This window comes from Trachypithecus francoisi, unplaced genomic scaffold (assembly GCF_009764315.1).
Source record: "Trachypithecus francoisi isolate TF-2019V2 unplaced genomic scaffold, Tfra_2.0 Lachesis_group3, whole genome shotgun sequence".
NCBI lineage: Eukaryota > Metazoa > Chordata > Mammalia > Primates > Cercopithecidae > Trachypithecus > Trachypithecus francoisi.
Genome location: NW_022681468.1, coordinates 102,327,472 through 102,346,901, shown reverse-complemented (window position 1 = coordinate 102,346,901; position 19,430 = coordinate 102,327,472). Strand labels below are relative to the sequence as shown.

At 38.4% G+C, this 19,430-nt stretch overlaps 1 protein-coding gene across 1 annotated transcript in view; it reads left to right on the top strand.

Moving 5' to 3' along the window:
• Positions 1-13,997, top strand: part of LOC117070259 (cytosolic carboxypeptidase 4-like) — a 403,714-nt gene extending 389,717 nt beyond the window's left edge. Inside the window, exon 5 of the mRNA XM_033189113.1 lies at positions 12,749-13,997. Coding sequence (XP_033045004.1) covers positions 12,749-12,956 — 208 coding nt within the window. The 3' untranslated portion in view covers positions 12,957-13,997. The remainder of the gene's footprint in view (positions 1-12,748) is intronic.
• Positions 13,998-19,430: the final 5,433 nt, after the last annotated feature.

Here is a 19,430-nt window from a genome sequence, read left to right as displayed (position 1 = left end):
CCTTCTACTTTTTCCTTTTTCTCTTTTTACTCTTTTCTTCTTTCTCTTTTTCCCCCTTTCTTTTCCTAGCTTTTCTTTTATGTTTTTATGTGTAAAACATTATAATATTCTTTTTTCTCATTAAAATACTCATTTTAAGCCTTGAGAAAAATATAGAAAATATTGATACATAAAAATATAACCTATACCTTATATCATCTTATTCTCATTATCTAAGTATAACCACTGTCAGCCTACAAGAGTATACTTTCCAGTTCTTTATCTGGCATTTTTAGTCTTTTTTGTTTGTTTTTTAAAAAATTATCTTTGCATTTGCGGGTATTTCTTGAGCTCCATTTTCTTCTTACTGAGCTATATACTATAGTAGTTTTTTTTAGCAGTGGTTCCTCCATAGGAAGATGTATTTATTTCATCCTCATGCAAAAGAAATAAAGGGATTTTTTTGAGTATAGAATTGCAGTTTGGGGTTCATTTTCCCTCAGCATTGTCAAGACATTAATTGATTTCTTTTTTCTGCCTGGCTTTAACATTTTTATTTATTTGTTTGCTTTTGCTTTTGCAAATTAAGCTTTAAATTTAGAATAATTTTACATTTATAGAAACATTGCAAAGATACCACAGAAAGTTCCTTTCACCTAGTTTCCCTTATTTAATTTGTCTTTATGGAAAATTTATTGTTGATCTAAATGTCACTTATTTAAGGAAAATCTGTCTTTATTTCTGAAGTTTTCTAAGATTTGCCCTTCTTTATTGATGTTTATTATGATGCATATAATTATGAACTTCATGTATTTCCTATTTTTTTATGGTTTCTAGAGTATTTCTTCAAGACGATCATCTTTCAACTATTATCTTTTTAAATATTAACTCTTACCAATTTACCCTAAACACTACTTTTAAAAAATTCCTTCTTGTTTATTATCTTTGCTGAACTATGTCTTTTGTGACATTTAACCATTCTATTAAGCTTTTTGTTAAAATCTTTTTTTCATTTAGAGAAAAATCTGTTTAATATTTAAATCTACTTTTTTTCCCAAAAATATCTTGTTCTTTCATTATGTTTCCAGAACTTATTCTACTTTATTAATTATTTCAAATATAACCATTCTATAGTCTTTTCCAAATTGTCATAATATTTCAAGTTTGTGAGTGTCTGCTTTTGCTGCTTTTTGTATCTCCTGAGTCTTGCTCAAGGTGGATTGTTTCCTTATTTGACTTATGATTTGTTATTGTGAGTGTATCTTCAGCACCCTGTAGTCTTCACCCCATCTCAAGAGAGTTCCATATACCCTGGGTTTTAAAAAAAAATACCTACATGGTAATTTTGTATTTGTTTCTGATGGGGCCTCAAGTTTTCACCAACAAGAATTACACAGTTTATGATTCACAAATGTAATTGTCAACTCTACATCTGTATAACCTATGATGTCTATATTTTGTCAACCTTTTCCCCCTTCTGGTAATTAGATTTTCTAACTTTATTGCATTGCTAACATTACTTTCCCATATTTAAATCTCTATGTTTTGTGTGTTTTTTTAAATTAAAATATTGTCTATTGAGTTCTGCTGTAAAAGATAAATTATTCCAATATGCATTTTCTTTCTCATGCATACCTTCTTATTTTTATTAGTTATAGCATCCCTTTTCCATTGACAACATTGATAGCATTTATATTCTGTTTTGTAAATATCATTTCTAGATTATCTTTAGTTATATATTTATTATAACGTAGTTCTATGGTCAGCAACACTTTTCTGACCATGCATTCCCCATTTGAGATCTTCACTTTATCAATCTTTGGGTTTCCTAGACTTTCTCAAGTACTGTCTCCCTCTACCCTCTACATGCCCATTCCCAAGGAAAGCAAATAGCTTTTATATTTCTTGAGGTCTTGCATGTTAGACAGTGTCTTTCTTTTGCAAAACAACTTGGCTTTTTAGAAAATTGTTTGGTCAGACTTTATTTTGGCCTTTTCCGTCATTGGGGACACTTACCCCACAGTAGAGAACATTAAAATCAGTCTATGTTTCTCACTTTAGAAGACTTATTTTTCTACTTACATGTTTGTATACTTTTTTCCTTTATCTTTGAATTTGAAACTGCTATAGTGCCTTACGTGTTTCTCAGCTCTAAGCACCCTATTTGACATAGAGACAGTACTCAATGTTGCAGGATTGAATGGATGATTGAATAAGTAAGATTATATGTTGCTGTGGATCATTCAGTCTGTTCTTATTTCTGGCATTTGATGCAACATTTTGAGCTACAAGTAATTTTTTCTGTCTTTGAGTCTTTTCTATTATATCTTTAAACAATATATTTTCCCATTACATTGATTCTTTGTTGTTTTACTTTCACATCTGTTATCTTCTCTGCTATTAACTTCTTTCTTACATACTATATATTTGAATTGTAATTTTCTCTGCTACATTGGTTTTTTTCAATGTTTCTTTCATATTTTTTTTTTTATTCCTTGGATATGTCCAGTATATTTTATGTAAATTTCACAACTCTGATTTTCTTGTCATTGATTTTCCCCCCAGTGGTTTCCACCCTAATTCTTGTTGCTTCAAATATGATTATGGTTTCCATAAATTTTAATCACCTTCATTTTTTTTGAACTATGATAACGTATTCTTCTCATCTTTTGTCTTTAATTTCATGGTCGGTGCTTTTTGTTTGTTTGTTTTTCTTTTGTTTTTGTTGTTGTTGTTGTTGTTTTCAGACAGAATCACTCTGTCACCCAGGCTGGAGTGCAGTGGCGCAATCTCAGCTTACTGCAGTTTTGACCTCCTGGGCTCAGGTGATCCTCCCACCTCAACCTCCTGAGTAGCTAGCTGAACTACAGGCACATGCCACTATGGCTAGCTAATTTTTGTATTTTTTGTACATATGGGGTTTTGCCTTGTTGCCCAGGCTGGTCTTGAACTCCTGGGCCCAAGTAATCTGCCCCTGTACACCTACCGAGTGCTGAGACTATAGGCATGAGCCACTGCACCTGGTCCTGAATAAATATTTGGTAAATAAATTATTAAATGGATGAAGGAAGAAGCACAAAATAACAGGAAAAAATTTCTCCAGAGTTTTATTAAAGCACCAGAATAGATACATATTTTTTGGAGATTTAGTATTTTATTCTTCAACTCTGCTCTGCTATCTAAAAAGTAGTTTGACTGTGTTTGGTGTCTTTGTCATGAAATCTTTTCTGATTTCTATGTCCAGGATAGTATTATTGCCTAGGTTGTCTTCCAGAGTTTTTATAGTTTTGGGTTTTACATTTAAGGTTTTAATCTATCTTGAAGTAATGTTTGTATATAGTGCAAAGAAGGGGTCTAGCTTCAATCTGCTGCATATGACTAGCCAGTTATCCCAGCACCATTTATTGAATAGGTAGTCTTTTTCCCATTGCTTGTTTTTGTCCACTTTGTCAAGGATCTTAGATGAAGGTCCTAGATGAAACAAAATCAAAAATTGACAACTGGGACCTAATTAAACTTAACAGCTTCTGCAGAGCAAAATAAACTATCAATACAGTAAATAGAAAACCTACAGAATGAGAGAAGATATTTGCAAACTATATATTTGACAACAATCTAATATCCAACATCGATAAGGAACTGAAACAAATTTACAAGAGGAAAACAAACAACCCCATTAAAAAATGGGCAAAGGACTTTTCAAAAGAAGACAAATATGTGTCAAGCAAGAATATGAAAAAAAAAAAGCTCAACATCACTGATCATTGAAGAAATGCAAATTAAAACAACAATGAGATACCATCTTGCACCAGTCAGAATGGGTATCATTAGACAGCCAAAAAATAACACATGCTGGCATGGTGGTGGAGAAAAGTGAACGCATATACTGTTGGTGGGAGTGTAAATTAGTTCAACCTTTGAGGAAAACACAATGCTGATTCCTCAGAGAGCTAAAAGCAGAACTACCACTCAACCCAGCAATTCCATTACTGAGTATATACCCAGAGGAATATAAATCGTTCTACCACAAAGACACATGCATACGAATGTTTATTGCAGCATGATACACAATAGCAAAGATAAGGAATCAACCTAAATGCTCATTGAAGATAGACTGGGTAAAGAAAATGTGGTACATATACACCATGGAATACTATGCAGCCATAAAAAAGAATGAGATCATGTCTTTTGTGGGAACATGGATGGAGCTGAAGGCCATTATCCTCAGCAAACTAAAGCAAGAGCAGAAAATCAAATACGACATATTCTCACTTATAAGTGGGAGCTAAATGATGAGAACTTTTGAACCCAAAAAGGAAACAACAGACACTAGAATCTACTTGAGGGTAGAGGCGGGGAGGAGGGAGAGGAGCAGAAAAGAGAACTCTTGGGTACTGGCTTAATAGCTGAGTGATGAAATAATTTGTACAACGAACCCCCATGACACAAGTTTACCTGTATAACAAGCCTTCACATGTACCCCTGAACCTAAAATAAATGTTAAAAAAGTAGCTTGAAATTCTGTATTTCAAAATCTTAAAATTCTTTAAAATTTACATTCGGTAATACTTGCATATATTTATTGGGTATATCAAGTCTTGATTTGTTCTTCATCTTACCTCACATGAAGACAATTCATCTGAATTAGCTGTGCATGTCATGGAAAAATGATCCTGGCCTGACATCCCTTCAGTCCTAGCCATGCACACTGTGCTTTGGTGATAACTTTGCAGCCTGATGTATATTGTGATGGTTAATACTGAGTGTTAACTTGATTAGATTGAAGGATGCAACGTATTATTTCTGGATGTGTCTGTGAGGGTGTTGCCAAAGGAGATTAGCATTTGAGTCAGCGGACTGGGAGAGGCACACCCACCCTCAATCTGGGTGGGCACCATCTAATCAACTGCCTGCACAGCTAGAATAAAGCAGGCAGAAGAACATGGAAGGACTAGACTGGCTGAGTCTTCTGGCCTTCATCTTTCTCCCATGCTGGATGCTTCCTGTCCTTGAACATCGGACTCTAAGTTCTTCAACTTCTGGACTCTTGGACTTACAGCAGTGATTTGCCAGGGGCTCTCAGGCCTTCAGTCACACACTGAAGGCAGCACTGTCAGCTTCCCTACTTTTGAGGTTTTGGGGACTCAGACTGGCTTTCTGGCTCCTCAGTTTGTGGACAGCCTATTGTGGGACTTCACCTTGTGATCGTGTGAGTCAATTATCCAATAAACTCCCCTTCATATATTCATCGATCCTATTCATTCTGTCCCTTTAGAGAACCCTGACTAATACACGTATGTTTCTTACTTTTCCTAGTTTAATCTCAGGAACCTAAAACTCCTCAGAGAGATTTTTGTTTGGTCTTATCAGAATGCTTAGTAATTTTCAGAAGACTCCTCAGCCTGCTTGACAAACTGGAAAATAATTTATCCATTCTTAGTTCTTTCTTTAAATTTTCCAAACTTAAGTATATTTAGCACACATCTTTCATACTCTGTAGTTTGAGCTTAAAGCTGATTTCTAATTTCAGTGTAATTGAATTTTTTTGGACTTTTATTTTTTGAGAGTTCAGAAAAGACAATCAAGTATCTTATACCAACTATCTTATATCAGAATTTTTTTTTGTTTTTTGCTTGTGTATTCTTCTTTCTGTAAACAATGCTAGAATGAACTTCCTGGTATGCAAAATAGATATCTCTGCCAACCTTTTTACTAATGAGACGTTGAATATCTGGGTGGAAGATTGTGTCTTTTTTTTAAAGCTTTTGATAATTCTTGAAGATTACCTTCTGGAAAGACTGTGCCACCATTCAACACTTGCAAAGGTATCAGTTTACCTAAACCCTCTCTACTGTAACACTTAATAATCTTCTCACATATTTAGTGTCAATTTTATACATGAACAGTGACATCCCATTATAGTAACTATTCTTATTTTACTTAGCGTAAGCCTCATTTTTTAATTTTTTCCTTATTTTTTTAATCCCCGTATTCTACATTTATAAGTTTTCTCTTCCTACCCCTGATCATTTTTCAATGGTGAGGATTTTGTTTGGCCAAGTTATAAGAATTCTTTAAATACTCCAGATAATGACCATTCGATGGTTTTCCACATTGCAAAACTTTTCTGGTCTTTTATATGGCTTTCAAATATGTTGACCAGGTTTTAGATTTCTGTTTCATTTCTAAAAGATTTTTTTAAAGAGTTCAATTGACTTTGGTGTCAAATTTAGAAAGAATTTCATCATAAGTTTGAGAAAACATTAATTGTGTTTTCTTTTGATTTTTTAAATGTATTTTCTTAATATTTTCAAGCCATTTAGAATTACATTTTTATCATGGTGTGAGACAGGGTTATAACTTGTTTTCATGCCAAAATTGTTGCACAGGTGCTCTATTTGGAGAAAAAAAAAAAAAAACTTCTTATAATGTAATAGCTTGTATACATAATGGTGTTTTCATTTCCAACTTTCTCTTCTGTTGCACTATATTTTTATTTCTTCAGCTTTACTATGTTTTGTTAGACTAGCTTATAAAGAGTCCTAACATGAATAGAGCAAGTAACCCCTCATTACCCTTTCTTTAAATAATTTTTTCTTTTAACCCAATTCCATGTTTTTGTTGGTGATTTGGTCTTCTAGTTACATTTCAAACAATTTCAAAAATTTTAATAATTGAGTAAAATATTTACTTCAAAATAGTTTATAATTTTCTTTGTATGCATTTAAGTGTCACTTTATCACCCACACTGAAATTTGGTACTTTTTTCATGTAAACCTACATAGTTTTTATTGCCTTTATGACTAAGCATTTTATGTATCTTTGTTCTGTTGTGGATGAATTTTTTTAAATTATCACATTAAAGTTTTAACTGGTTAATGTTCAAACAGCAAAACTATTAATATCAATATTAATAATAATACATTTATTCTTGTGGCTGAGTAGTTTTCCCTGGTATGCAGGTCCCACAGTTCATTAACCATTCACCTATTTTTGGACATTTTGATGTTTCCAGGTTTGGCTATTACAAATTGAGCTGCTGTAAACTATCATATACAGGTGTCAGTGTGGACATCTGGGTGTAATGTCCAAGAGTGTAACTGTGGTTCATTTTGCAAAGTGTGCTTTGAGTTTCTAAAGAAACTAACAAACTATATTCCAGAACAGTTGTACACTCCTACCAAGAATGTATTAGAGATCTGGCTCATCTGTCTGCTCTCCAGCATTTGGTATAATGACTACTTTAAAATTGTATTTCTTTTCATAGGTGGGCAGTGATATCTCATCATAGTCTTAATTTGCATTTCCCTCACAGCCAGTGTTGTTGAACATCTTAAATATTTATATTATATAGTAAAAAACACCACATAATTTTATAAATTTTTTTTTTTTTTTTTTTTTTTTGAGGCGGAGTCTCGCTCTGTCGCCCGGACTGGAGTGCAGTGGCCGGATCTCAGCTCACTGCAAGCTCCGCCTCCCGGGTTTACGCCATTCTCCTGCCTCAGCCTCCCGAGTAGCTGGGACTACAGGCGCCGCCACCTCGCCCGGCTAGTTTTTGTATTTTTAGTAGAGACGGGGTTTCACCGTGTTAGCCAGGATGGTCTCGATCTCCTGACCTTGTGATCCGCCCGTCTCGGCCTCCCAAAGTGCTGGGATTACAGGCTTGAGCCACCGCGCCCGGCCAATTTTATAAATTTTAATTCAACTGTTAAACATCTTCTTAATAACTTAGGGGAAAAAAATCTGTATTTGTTCATATTGTTACTCTTTTGTTGCCTGTTCTGTCTGCTTCGGTTAAACATTTCTTTTTATTTTACTTATGTTTAGAGAGTTTCCTTTAGCCATGCTTTTAGGGTAGATTTGTTGGCGAAAAATTATCAAAACTTTACTTCCCATGAGAATGTTTTAAGTTTCCCCTCCTTCTGGAAGGATGCCTTTGCTACTTTTAGAGTATTAGGTTGTCAGTTCTTTGCTTTCAACACTTGAAAAATAGTGTGCCATTTTCTTCTGGCCTCTGTGGTTTCTGATGAGAACTTTGCTGCTATTCTAATTGTTTTTCCCTATATCATTGTTCCCCTAAAGTTTCTCCCACAGCTTTCAAGATTTTAAGTTTGTCTTTAGTTGAAGAAGGTTAGCTATGATCTGTCTTTGCCTTGATTTCTTTAGCTTTATCTGTTTGGGGGTTTTCTAAGTTTCTTGTATCTGTAGGTTTATGTCTTTTGCAAAGTTTAGCACATTTTCAGACATTATTTCTTTGGATACCTTCACAGACTCTCTTCTTTTGGGACAATGGTGAAATGAAGATTAAATTTTTCATAATAGTCCTACAGGGTCTTAATGTTCTATTTTTTTTTTTAAGTCTATTTTCATGCTTTTGTTCAGACTGGGTTTTTTCCTACTTTTCTACTTTCAGCTTCACTGATTCTTTCCTCTGCCTTCTCCTTTCTACTGTTGAGTCCCTCTATTGAGTTTCCTTTATCTAGCTTTTAATATTTTTTCATTCTAAAATTTTCATTTCTCTTTATAGCTTCCATCTCTTTGCTGAGACATTGTGTTTTTTACTGAGTTCTACAATTCTGTTATTGGATTTCCCACCTCTCCAGTTTCCATTTATTCTTCTTTATTTTCCCTACCTTTATTGCTGGGATTTTCTATTTCTTTCCTGAGACATTTTATTTTTTTCATTTGTTTCATGTGTGTCCATAATTACTCATGGGAACACTTACATGCTTTAAAAATCCTTGTCAGATAATTCTAACAGCTATATCATCTTGGTATTGGCATGTCTTGATTATCCTGATTCTTGGTATGATGAGTGATTTTCTGTTGAAACTTGGACATTTTGAGTATTACTCTATGAGGCTATGGATCTTATTTAAATCTTCGGTTTGAGCTGATCTTCTCTGACACCATTCAGACAACAGAAAAAGGGAGCTTGTTACTGTCAGATGTTGGGCGGAAGTCTAGGTTCCCCACTAGGCCTCCAGGGGCACCCAGTGTGGGGAGGGACCCCTTGCTACTGCTCGGCCATGGTGGGAATTCCAGCTCCCCACTAGCCCTTTGCTGATCCCACTCTGGCCAGAAGCAGCAGGAGTTCCTCCTCAATGCCCTCCAATGGTAGGGGACAGTCTTGTTACCAACAATTGTTTGTAGAGGTCCAGGTTCCCCACACAACCTCCACTGATATTGAAAGGGAGGAAGCCACATTATTACCCAGTGGGGATAAAAGTCTTGGCTCCTGCCCCTGCCTTCTCTCCCTGCCTTCTCTCCCTGCTCCTTCTCCTCCTCAGCATGAGGGAGATGGGGATTTGGGGCATGTTCTAACAGTCTGGTGAGAGTAGAAGCCTAGGCTCCCTGCTTTTGTCGGTGGGGATGGGGGTGGGACTACTGGTTATTCTGTAGTGTTTGCCTGGAGTAGAACAAACTTTTCTTTCTTGATAAGCTGCTCCCTTCCTCGTCATGTGGCTAGAGGAAACAAGCTCTTGTTGGGGCTTTTAATCATCTGCACCTGTTGACATTTCCAGCTCTCAGCTGTTCTAGCTCCAAGTCTAGAGTACATGAGGTCTGAAGGAAACCCAGAGAGGTCATTGCCAATTCCACCTGCTAGTCCTGAGGCCCTGATATGGTCTGCCTTTTTCTCTCCCCACTCCATCCACCTTTCAGTGTCTTCTTATTTTTTTAATATATAATATTTTAATCTATAATATTGAAGGAAATTAGGAAGAGGAAAAGGTAGAAATACTTCTCCATCTTTTCAGAAGTGAAAGTCCTTGAATATGTATCTTAATTCCTTAATTATTAGAATGCTTACGTTGCATTTGGGCAAATGAGTGAGAGATAAAATTAAATGATTTAAGACTCCTAAATTATATATATGTTTATAATATGTTACATAATGTATTATATTATATGTAATAAGCATTATATATTCTATTTGTGGAATCTATTATATTTATTTTATTATATATATCAAATGTATATTATTTTTTTTTTTTTTTTTTTTTTTTTTTTTTTGAGACGGAGTCTTGCTCTGCCACCCAGGCTGGAGTGCAGTGGCCGGCTCTCAGCTCACTGCAAGCTCCGCCTCCCGGGTTCACACCATTCTCCTGTCTCAGCCTCCCGAGTAGCTGGGACTACAGGCGCCCGCCTCGTCGCCCGGCTAGTTTTTTGTATTTTTTAGTAGAGACGGGGTTTCACCGTATTAGCCAGGATGGTCTCGATCTCCTGACCTCGTGATCCGCCCGTCTCGGCCTCCCAAAGTGCTGGGATTACAGGCTTGTGCCACCGCGCCCGGCCAAATGTATATTATTATATATAAACATATTACATGTGTTTTATATAAATGACAAAGAAAACCATATTTGTTATAAATCACTAAAATTCACAGACATGATAATTGTGGTATAATCCATATATAAAAATCTTTAAAAAATAAATATAAAAGTAATTCCATAAAAGATGATTCAAATATGGGTTATTCTATATATACCCCTGTTATATGTTCGATTCAGCAACTCTTTATTGCATGTCTAGTATGATCTTGTTACATTCTAGGTGTTCTATAGTATAAAATAAACATAAATCTGACAGAGGCATGGGTCTTATTGACAATTATACTATAACCATGTTAATGATAAAAATAAATTAATTTGTAAAGGCTCATATTTAGAAAATGGAAATTTCAATAAGAGATGGAGTTATCAAAATAGTCATTTTATAGAAATTAAAATGAGCTTTTTAAAAATGCTGCATTTGGTTTTACGTTGAGTGGTTGGCAGACCATTTTATGAAATTGTGAAGGCTTGGGAAAACATTACGTCTGGTATGTCTAAATGATCACAACAAGTACAACTTGACAACTTCATGAGCAGGAGAACTGCAAGTTCGTGAGTGACTAGAGCCAACTGTGCAGGATGTAAGGCAGGACCTTACTTAAGCAAGATTGGCCTTGTTGTTCCTACACTGTTCCTACAGTGGACACTGTAGGAAAGCCCTGTTCATCAATACTCACATTGCACTAATAGGCAAGGGAGCATCATTGCGAGTTCTACAGTTTGAAAGTGGCATAATAAAAATGATGTTTTAGATAAATTATTAGTGGTGCCAATTTGGCTGGTTTTGCAATAGTTATTGCAGTAACCCAGGTGTGAAGCAACACATCTCGATGCATGCTCTCCTTCCACACCATGTTTCACCATGTTCTTCAGAATCGACTGCAGAGCAATGGAATTAAAATATGGTGATTGTCCTTATTTCACAGAATACTCTGCTAGACAACATCCATGTGTTTTCTCATTTAGTATTCAATGCAACTATTGAGGTATTATTATTGACATTCTACGAGATTAAGCAGTTTTTCCAAAGTCCCACAGCCAATATTTAAACACAGGCTCTTGACATTGCATGACACTGACACCTCCATACCTAGCATGACGGCAGGTGAGGCACAGGCTCCCAGGGTTCTTGATGACTTGAACCTGTGTTGCAGCTGGGGCAGCTCTTGCCTTCCTTTACTCAGCTACTTTATTACTCACAAGTCAGCCTGTAAAATATGATAACAATTTAATGTTGTGGTGCTGTAGAAACAAGTTTCATATCTCTTCCCCTTCCTCTCCATTCAGGCAATGTCCCACCAGACCTTCAGTTCCAGATACCGCAGCCTGGAGACCACAGAACCAGCTCACATCAGTCAGCAGACAATTAAGACACTGGTCTTTGATTCATTTCCCAAGCTAACATGTAACCATGCCGCTGATTACCCATTTTCATTGTTTATGGCGAGGCAGGTGGATGAACAGCTCTGCCTGATTTATGAAGTGCTTGCCTTCTATAAATCACAGAGTAGAAACCCAGCACGCTGCTAATCCTAATTGGTTAAGTCCTAAGTAGGGAGTGATTAGAAAGTCTTCAGGAACGAAGATGCCTCATGCAAATGAGGGAGACATACAGCTCCTTGAGAGGAAACTCCCCCTGCTCACAATATGCAGTAAAGTTTTTGTTATTGTTCATTCCTACTGCCCTCTTCTATCTCTTGCTGGTCAACCCCTGTTGATCTTCCATTTGTTAATAAACTGGAGAGAGGGCATAAGAAGTGAGAAAGCACAAACACTGTAGAAGCAGAATGCTGTTTGCCCACTTACTCTCTCATGTGTTAATTTCAACCTGGATTAATTTTCTAGCTCCTATAAATCATTCATCATGATGAAGGAGAGTCATGCAATATGACTCATAGTGCTGTTTATTGGAGTGGGAAACATGAGGGCTTTGAGTTCTGTCTATCCGCATTCCAATCCCACTCTTTCTTGGAAGAAAATGACATGGCATTCTCAGACACTCAATGATGGCCTTCTCTGATTGTTCACTTAAAGCCTAAACTACTTTGAAAAATTCTAAATATGTGAGGCTGTGCACATCTTCTGATTGGAAATAGGGCTAAGAAATGCTGACTCTGCTGGCGAAGGAAGAAAGAAGCCTGCAAATTGTATACAACTTTCCCCCCAGCCTCAAGGTTGAGGACACAGGGGAGTGTGCATATGACACATTTAAAGGAGCAGTGACCTGAGATTAAAACTCAGAGCAGGAAACTTCCACTCTCCACTCTCCTGTTCCAACCAATTGAATGTGTTCCCTTTTTTGGCTAAATTCTCTTTTCATTTCTCTCTCCTCTTCCCCATCTTCCTCCTCCTACTTCCCTTTCCCTTTGTACATTTTCCCTGTCTACCTTCCTCTTCTTCCTTTCTTCTCCATATTTCCTGGGACCCAATGGCAGGTGCAGCAGCAGCAGTGGCAGCGCCCCTTCAGAATTGGAGGATGAACCTGCCTGCATGGAGGAGATTGATTACAGTACAGACAGCAGCTCAGACCAGGAAGGGAGCTTGTCTGAGCTGGACCGGAGGATCCAGGAGTGCGCCTCGAATAAGGATGAGGGAGAGGAAGAAGAGGAGACACCAGGGCGGGAAGGAGAAGCCATCCCATAGCCCCGAGGTTCACAGCAAGTTCTGTGTCTCCAACCATTGGATTGGACTAGAAGCTATGCTACTGCTGCTTCATCATCAGACACACAGAGTGTATATATCAGAGAAAAAAGCCAGCCTATGTGAGCTCAGCAACCCCATTTCCAGATTTTTAGTTTCCTTATGCATAGAAGCTAGCCACTTTATAACATTTTATATGTAGAGTTAAGTCGCCCCTGGGGCCTATGCAAGCTGCCATTGTACTTAGAATGGGACCCAATGGGTAGCCTCAAGATTACCGTAGATCCTTTCAAGATTGTTCTGAGTTATTCTCCATTCCTGTGCTTGAACTGGAGCAAGCTGGAAGTAGAGGAGTTGGGCTTCTTCTTGGCTTCTCAGTCAGAATTCTAAGTGGTTATTTAAGTTGTTTCATATATGAGTATTATCTTTCACTGTTATCTCCCCACCATAGCATTTGAGCTCCCCAGAACAAACCACTGAGACTCTGGGGATCTTGGCAGGGTTTTCAGGTGCTGGGTGCTCGAACATGAAAAACTGTGCATCCAAGTAATTGCAGGTTTCATCTGTGATCTTCTCAAGCAGCATATATTTTACATATGTGGTACAGGCCAGAAGCTGCACTAGACTCTAAGAAATAAGACATGGTCACTGATCTTCACAGATTTTAAGATCATATGTATTCAGACCACCAAACATAATGCTAGGAAGTAGCAAGACCTACTGGAAAATTTATTCATTTCAGAATCAGACAGATATGGTTCATATGCTAGATCTGGCAGTTGCTTGTTATGACAACTTAGGCAAGTGATTAAATTTTCCTAAACTTCAGTTTTCTTATATATAAAATGTGGATAAGCATATCTATATCATAAAGTTATTGTAGGATGGAATGAGATAATCTATAAAAGTATACAGCTTAGCATTTGGTACACAACAACATCGGCTTATTTTTCTTCATAACACAACAGAACATTCTATGTAAGAATTCTGACAGTTAAAAAAAATTCTCACCAGCCTGGACAACATGGTGAAACCCCATCTCTACTAAACTCCATCTCTACAAAAATTAGCTGGGTATGGTGGCACACACCTGTAATCGCAGCTACTTGGGAGGCTAAGACAGGAGAATCGCTTGAACTTGGGAGGTGGAGGTTGCAGTGAGCTGAGATCGCACCACTGCATTCCAGCCTGGGTGACAGAGCAAGACTCTGTCTCAAACAACAATAACAACAACAACAACAACAAACCCAGAACCCAGAATTCTGTGGAGTCACATGGTAGGAAATATGCCCTCTTACTGGAAGGGAGCTGGGAAGGAGATTACACAGGAGCAGAATCTAGCAGGTTGGACTGACTTAAAACAGATGAAAATGGAGCAAGGCCTTTCAGCATTCAGAAGGAAGCAACTTAGTTATTTGAATAATGAAGTGTACAAGACCTGCGAAGAAAGGATAAGAAGGGATAACAAAGGCAGTGGTAGAGTGAGAGATAGAATATGCTAGGTCAAATTTAGGCTGTTTTAGATGTCATATGTATTTAGTTAGGATTAGGTTTAGCTGCAAGAGATGGACAACGTATCATAGTAGTAGCTTTCATAAGGCATAAGTCTAGTTCTCTTTCCTGTGGAATTTTACACACTGGAAGACCAGCCCTAGTGTCATGGCTGCATGGTGTCAGAGACCTGGTTTCTGCAGTTTTCTGGGTCTACTGTGTGTTGCTTCTACTCTTGGTCTAGAATGGCTGCTGAAGCATCAGTCATTGCATCTGCATCCCAGACAGTAGCAAAAAGAACACAAAAAGAAACGCCTGTTTTCTATCTTTCCAAAAGCGATATATAATATTTCTTCTTAATCCCATCAGCTGGAAAAAAGTGGGCCTATAACCATAGGAAGCTGCAAGAGAGTTTAGAAAACATAGTCTTTATTTGAGGTGGGCCCAGCTAAAATTTGAAGTTTGAAGTAAAAGTCTGAATACTAAGGGAAAAAATGATAATACCTATTGGAGGATTATATATCTGCCAAAAGACCTCCTGATGTTCCAAATACCACCAAGGGAGTTTTGGATATATTAGAATAATCTCAGATGAAACTCATAGCACACAACTCCTGACCAGCAGAAAGCCACAGAATAAAACTAGATTACTCCAAGGGATAGAAGAAAGGCATCTGTCGTGATTTTGGGAGTTGACAGTATTATTAATAGTCTCTTATTTTTTTAACTCTTTTCCAAATTTCTGTGCTGTAGTTCAGAAATTGTACATCCATTCTTCATATTAAGACATGTATGTTTCTGTAACATGTAAGAAATTTGAAGAATATCAGCAAAGATACTGAAACTGAAACCCAAACACTATATATCTCTTAACTCCTCCCATATTTAATCTTTCCACTCTTAAATAAAGGCTAGCATAATGGTGCTGATTTTTCTTTGCTTTGAGGATTCAAGAAGATAATATTGAAATGTAATTGCTGAGAGAGGTGGGAATGATTCTAGCTTATTAATTATTATTTCAGCCCAAATTAGTTTTGGGGGTTAGCTTCTGGTCATCCAGCATGTTTCTGAGAAAACGTGACTCTGACAGATAAGTTTTTATGTGGCATGTTCAGAAAAAGTCAGGAACATGAAGTATTTGTTGATCCATCTATGCAACAAATGTATATTTAACCAGTAACTATGGATCATGCACTTAACTAAGCTCTATGGATGCAGATAAGAAAAACCCATTTTGTGCCCTCAGTAACCAGGGAAAGAAGAACAATAAACATTCTAATTTAATGCAGTGTGGCCCACACCATTATGGAACTATGCAAAGAATATTACAAAAACACCTAATCTAATGGGGGTGGCAGTTGTGGTAAAAGTCTACCAAAAGAAGGTCATAATTCGGGTGATTCTTGAAGAATATGCAGGAGTTTTCAGGTACAGAGGGAGAAAAGACATGCGAAGGAGTGGAAAGATTTTGTGCAAAGGCTCTGTGGTAGAGTTAGAGCTTGAAATAAAATGTTCAGTGTGACTGGTTTAAAAGATGTGTTTGTATGTGAGGAAAGGAGGAGAGTGACAAGAGATGAAACGGAAAAACTAGACAGCAGTCAGATAAAGCAGCATTTGGCATTCCTTGATGAAGAGGCTGAACTTAATTCTGAATGTAATGGGGGAGACTTAAAGAGCTTTCAGCAGAGGCATGCCAGTGACTGATATCAGCATGTCTGTACCAGCACCACTGCTCCCTTGTTTATGGCTGAGAGTTTGGTGCTCCCACTATGCTGGTTGTTCAGTAGTTTAAGGAATGCCCCAGGTGTGAAATTACTATATTTGAAGAGCAGAAGGTTTGCATTCAGGTGAAAGATAATAATTGCAGTTTGGGGACATGTTGAATGTTGGTGGCCTACATGATAGCCAGTTCGGAAGGTTTCCTAGAAATCAGAGGTACATCAGGAAGCAGAAGGAGAACAAGGAGAGGCATACCTAATATCTAGTGATGTTGGGGACCCAGGTGAATGTCCTGAGCACCTAAGCCCAGATGCCAGTTAGTTGGGAAGACAATTGACTGGAGGGAAGAGGGGACTTGGGAGCAGACCTCTCTCCCTTCCTGCTAGGACTGAAGGCTGTTCTGTGTCACATCTCACCAGTCTTCCATCCAGAGTTAGAGAGTACTTACTTGAGAGTTAACTCTAAATAGTGATAAGGGCCCTTCCTCTAGTCAAGCCAGGACTTTTTCTTGCTGGCTGGACCACTTCAGTGAATTGTTCGGAAAAAACGTGTTCTACCAAACTCAGAGCCAAACTAAGATGACCCAAGAATTCCAAGGAGTTGTAGGCCATAATGCGAAGCAAATGTGGTCCAAAATGTGCAGAGGAGAGGACAGTCCAGAGAAGCGATGTTGGGGCCAGGCCAAGTGCATGCTGTCCTGTACCAGCTGTCATCCGGTGCTCTGCATGCAGGACTGGAACTGGGGCTAAGGGGCTGTGGGGGCCTGCAGCTTCCTGGGACAGCCCGGTGAAACTTCTCTGATGGGCAAAGGTTGGGAGCTCTCTGATTTCACCTTTAGGATAGTCCCATTGTTAGAATAGAAGCCCAAGACTTGCCACCCATGAGCTCCCGAGGGTGGAAACTACTGACCGTTCATAAAACTTCCCTCTGACAAGAAGCTTTGTGGCTCCACATTTCCTTCAGAAGGAAGTCTAAATGTCTCAACAGATCCCTTTGTAGTCTAGCCCCAATCTCCTTGACAGCCTCAGGTTCTGCCACTCTTTATTCTCTTCGATTTGCCACTGAGCATACCCTCATTTTCTCTCATTGCACTTATGCATGTGTGTGTTCTTACGCCACACTTATGCATGTGCACTTCTTATGCCACACGGCTCCCTAAATGTCCTCTTTGATTTTTCTAACATTTTCATATTTTTCCTCTGCCTCTGATAAGAATCTCCCATTCCCTCATTTGTGAATACCAAAACCCAGTTCAAATATCATCTTTCTTCTGTAAAACTTGTCCTCATCACCCAATGCCAAGTTATATATAATCTCTCTTCCATGCCCCTATTGTACTGTTTATATATCTCTTTTATACTATGCTTATTTTTAACTTGATATATAAACCTTTTATACCCCCACCCCCATTCACCATTGAATAGTGAGCTCTAAAGTGCACAAACCTACTATTATCTTGGCATCTGTCCCTGCACCTAACATAGTTCTTAACACATTGCAGGTGTTCAAAAATGTGTCTTCCCTTCAGCTTCAAACCTGGACATCCAATGTCTCAATAAAATCTCACTTATTTTCCTTAAATCCCTCCATTTTCCATCTCAAAGAAGAGTTTGTGTTATAGAAAGGGAAACTGGTTTCACTAAAAGGACGTCTAGCACAAGTGCAGCCTGGCCTCTCAAGCTGGTGGTTGCCATGGAAGACTTCCCAGTGTGAGGTGAGCTTAACAAGGGGCAGAGTGTTCTTGTCCTAACCTGTGTTGTGCAAATGTTTAAATACAGTGGTGATAATGGAGGGGTGGCATCTCCAAGGGTTCCCAGGAGCTGCCACATTTACCCAGGTGCTCTGGCTCCTATACTCCCTTTGGTGAGAACCGGCTGTGCAGCTCCATAGTTATCATGCCAACTTGGTTGCCTGGGCCCTCCTTGCAATCCCGTCAATAAGAATCAGCATCCAAGAATTCCATCCATTGGCTTCGGTTTCCTTCCAGAAAGAGGATTCAGAGCCACCAAGAACACTTAAAATTAACCTGCTCCTTAAGTTACAAGCTCACCTTGAGGGTTGCCAACACAAGGAAGGTCATATTACACCCTTCCATTTATGAGCCTGGAAAATGGCACTGTAGAGTCGATTTCATATCCCAAAGGGAGCCTCTGCCCTATGCCAAGAGAAGGGGCTCCAAGGAAATGCCTGACATAAGTCATCCTTGTTAGGGCCTCAGAAGAATGACCCACATGGTGGATCTCAGCATTTGGATTTGCATTAAAATGATGGATTTATTTTGCCCTGCTGGTACAGCTCACCCCAGCTCCCTAAACGCTCTAGTCTTGGAAAGACATGCATAGTAGCCTGGTGCTCACCAGGAGGGATTTTCTGGGCAAAAATAATTCATCAGGTCTGGAGCCTGCTGCTGTCTTCCCAACAGATGTCCTCTTTTGTTTGTGTTGCAGTTTGGCTTCATGCTACCAATGTTTGATAAAAAGTGTTCTTTAGAAAAGAAAAAAAAAGTGGTAAAAGGGAATTTTGAGATAAAAATGGATTATATACCACCTTTCAGTGCCTAATAATAAAAAGATACAATTGCGTATAGCTTAAAATCATCTATCACACACACACAATTCAACATAATGGAGCTGAAACTGAGCTTGAGTTCCCCCCCGCCCCCCCGCCCCACACACACACACGGCACAGGGCTTTAAGCATAACAATGAATGAGGGAAGGTTGATCCTCAGACACATGACAGGTGAGGGGTAGCTAGTTGATGATTTTAGTCTCTACGGACAGACAGAAGTCGAGATGAAGGCCTTTTGGGTAGAAGACAGGACTCACCTCTCATCAGCACATGATATAAACTGAACTTGAAGTGTGTATATATTCTGGGTCAGTTCCAGTGCAAAGTAAAATGGGTTCAGTATCATTGGTAGAGAACACAGACTATGAGAGAATTACCGAATGAGCCACATTTAGGTCTTATGACAAGTAGCTTAACAGAGGAGAGCACTGACTGTTTACAAGGCTGAAGCAGGCAAGGCGTGGTGGCTCACAACTGTAATCCCAGAATTTTGGGAGGCCATGCTGGGAGGATCCCTTGAGCCCAGGAGTTTGAGACCAGCCTGGACAACATAGTTAGACCCTGAATCTACAAAAATAAAGAAAAAAAATAGTCAGCCATGATGGTGCATGCCTGTAGTCCCAGCTACTAGGGAGGCTGAGGTGGGAGAATCACCTGAACCTGGAAGGTTGAGCTACAGTGAGTCGTGATCACATCA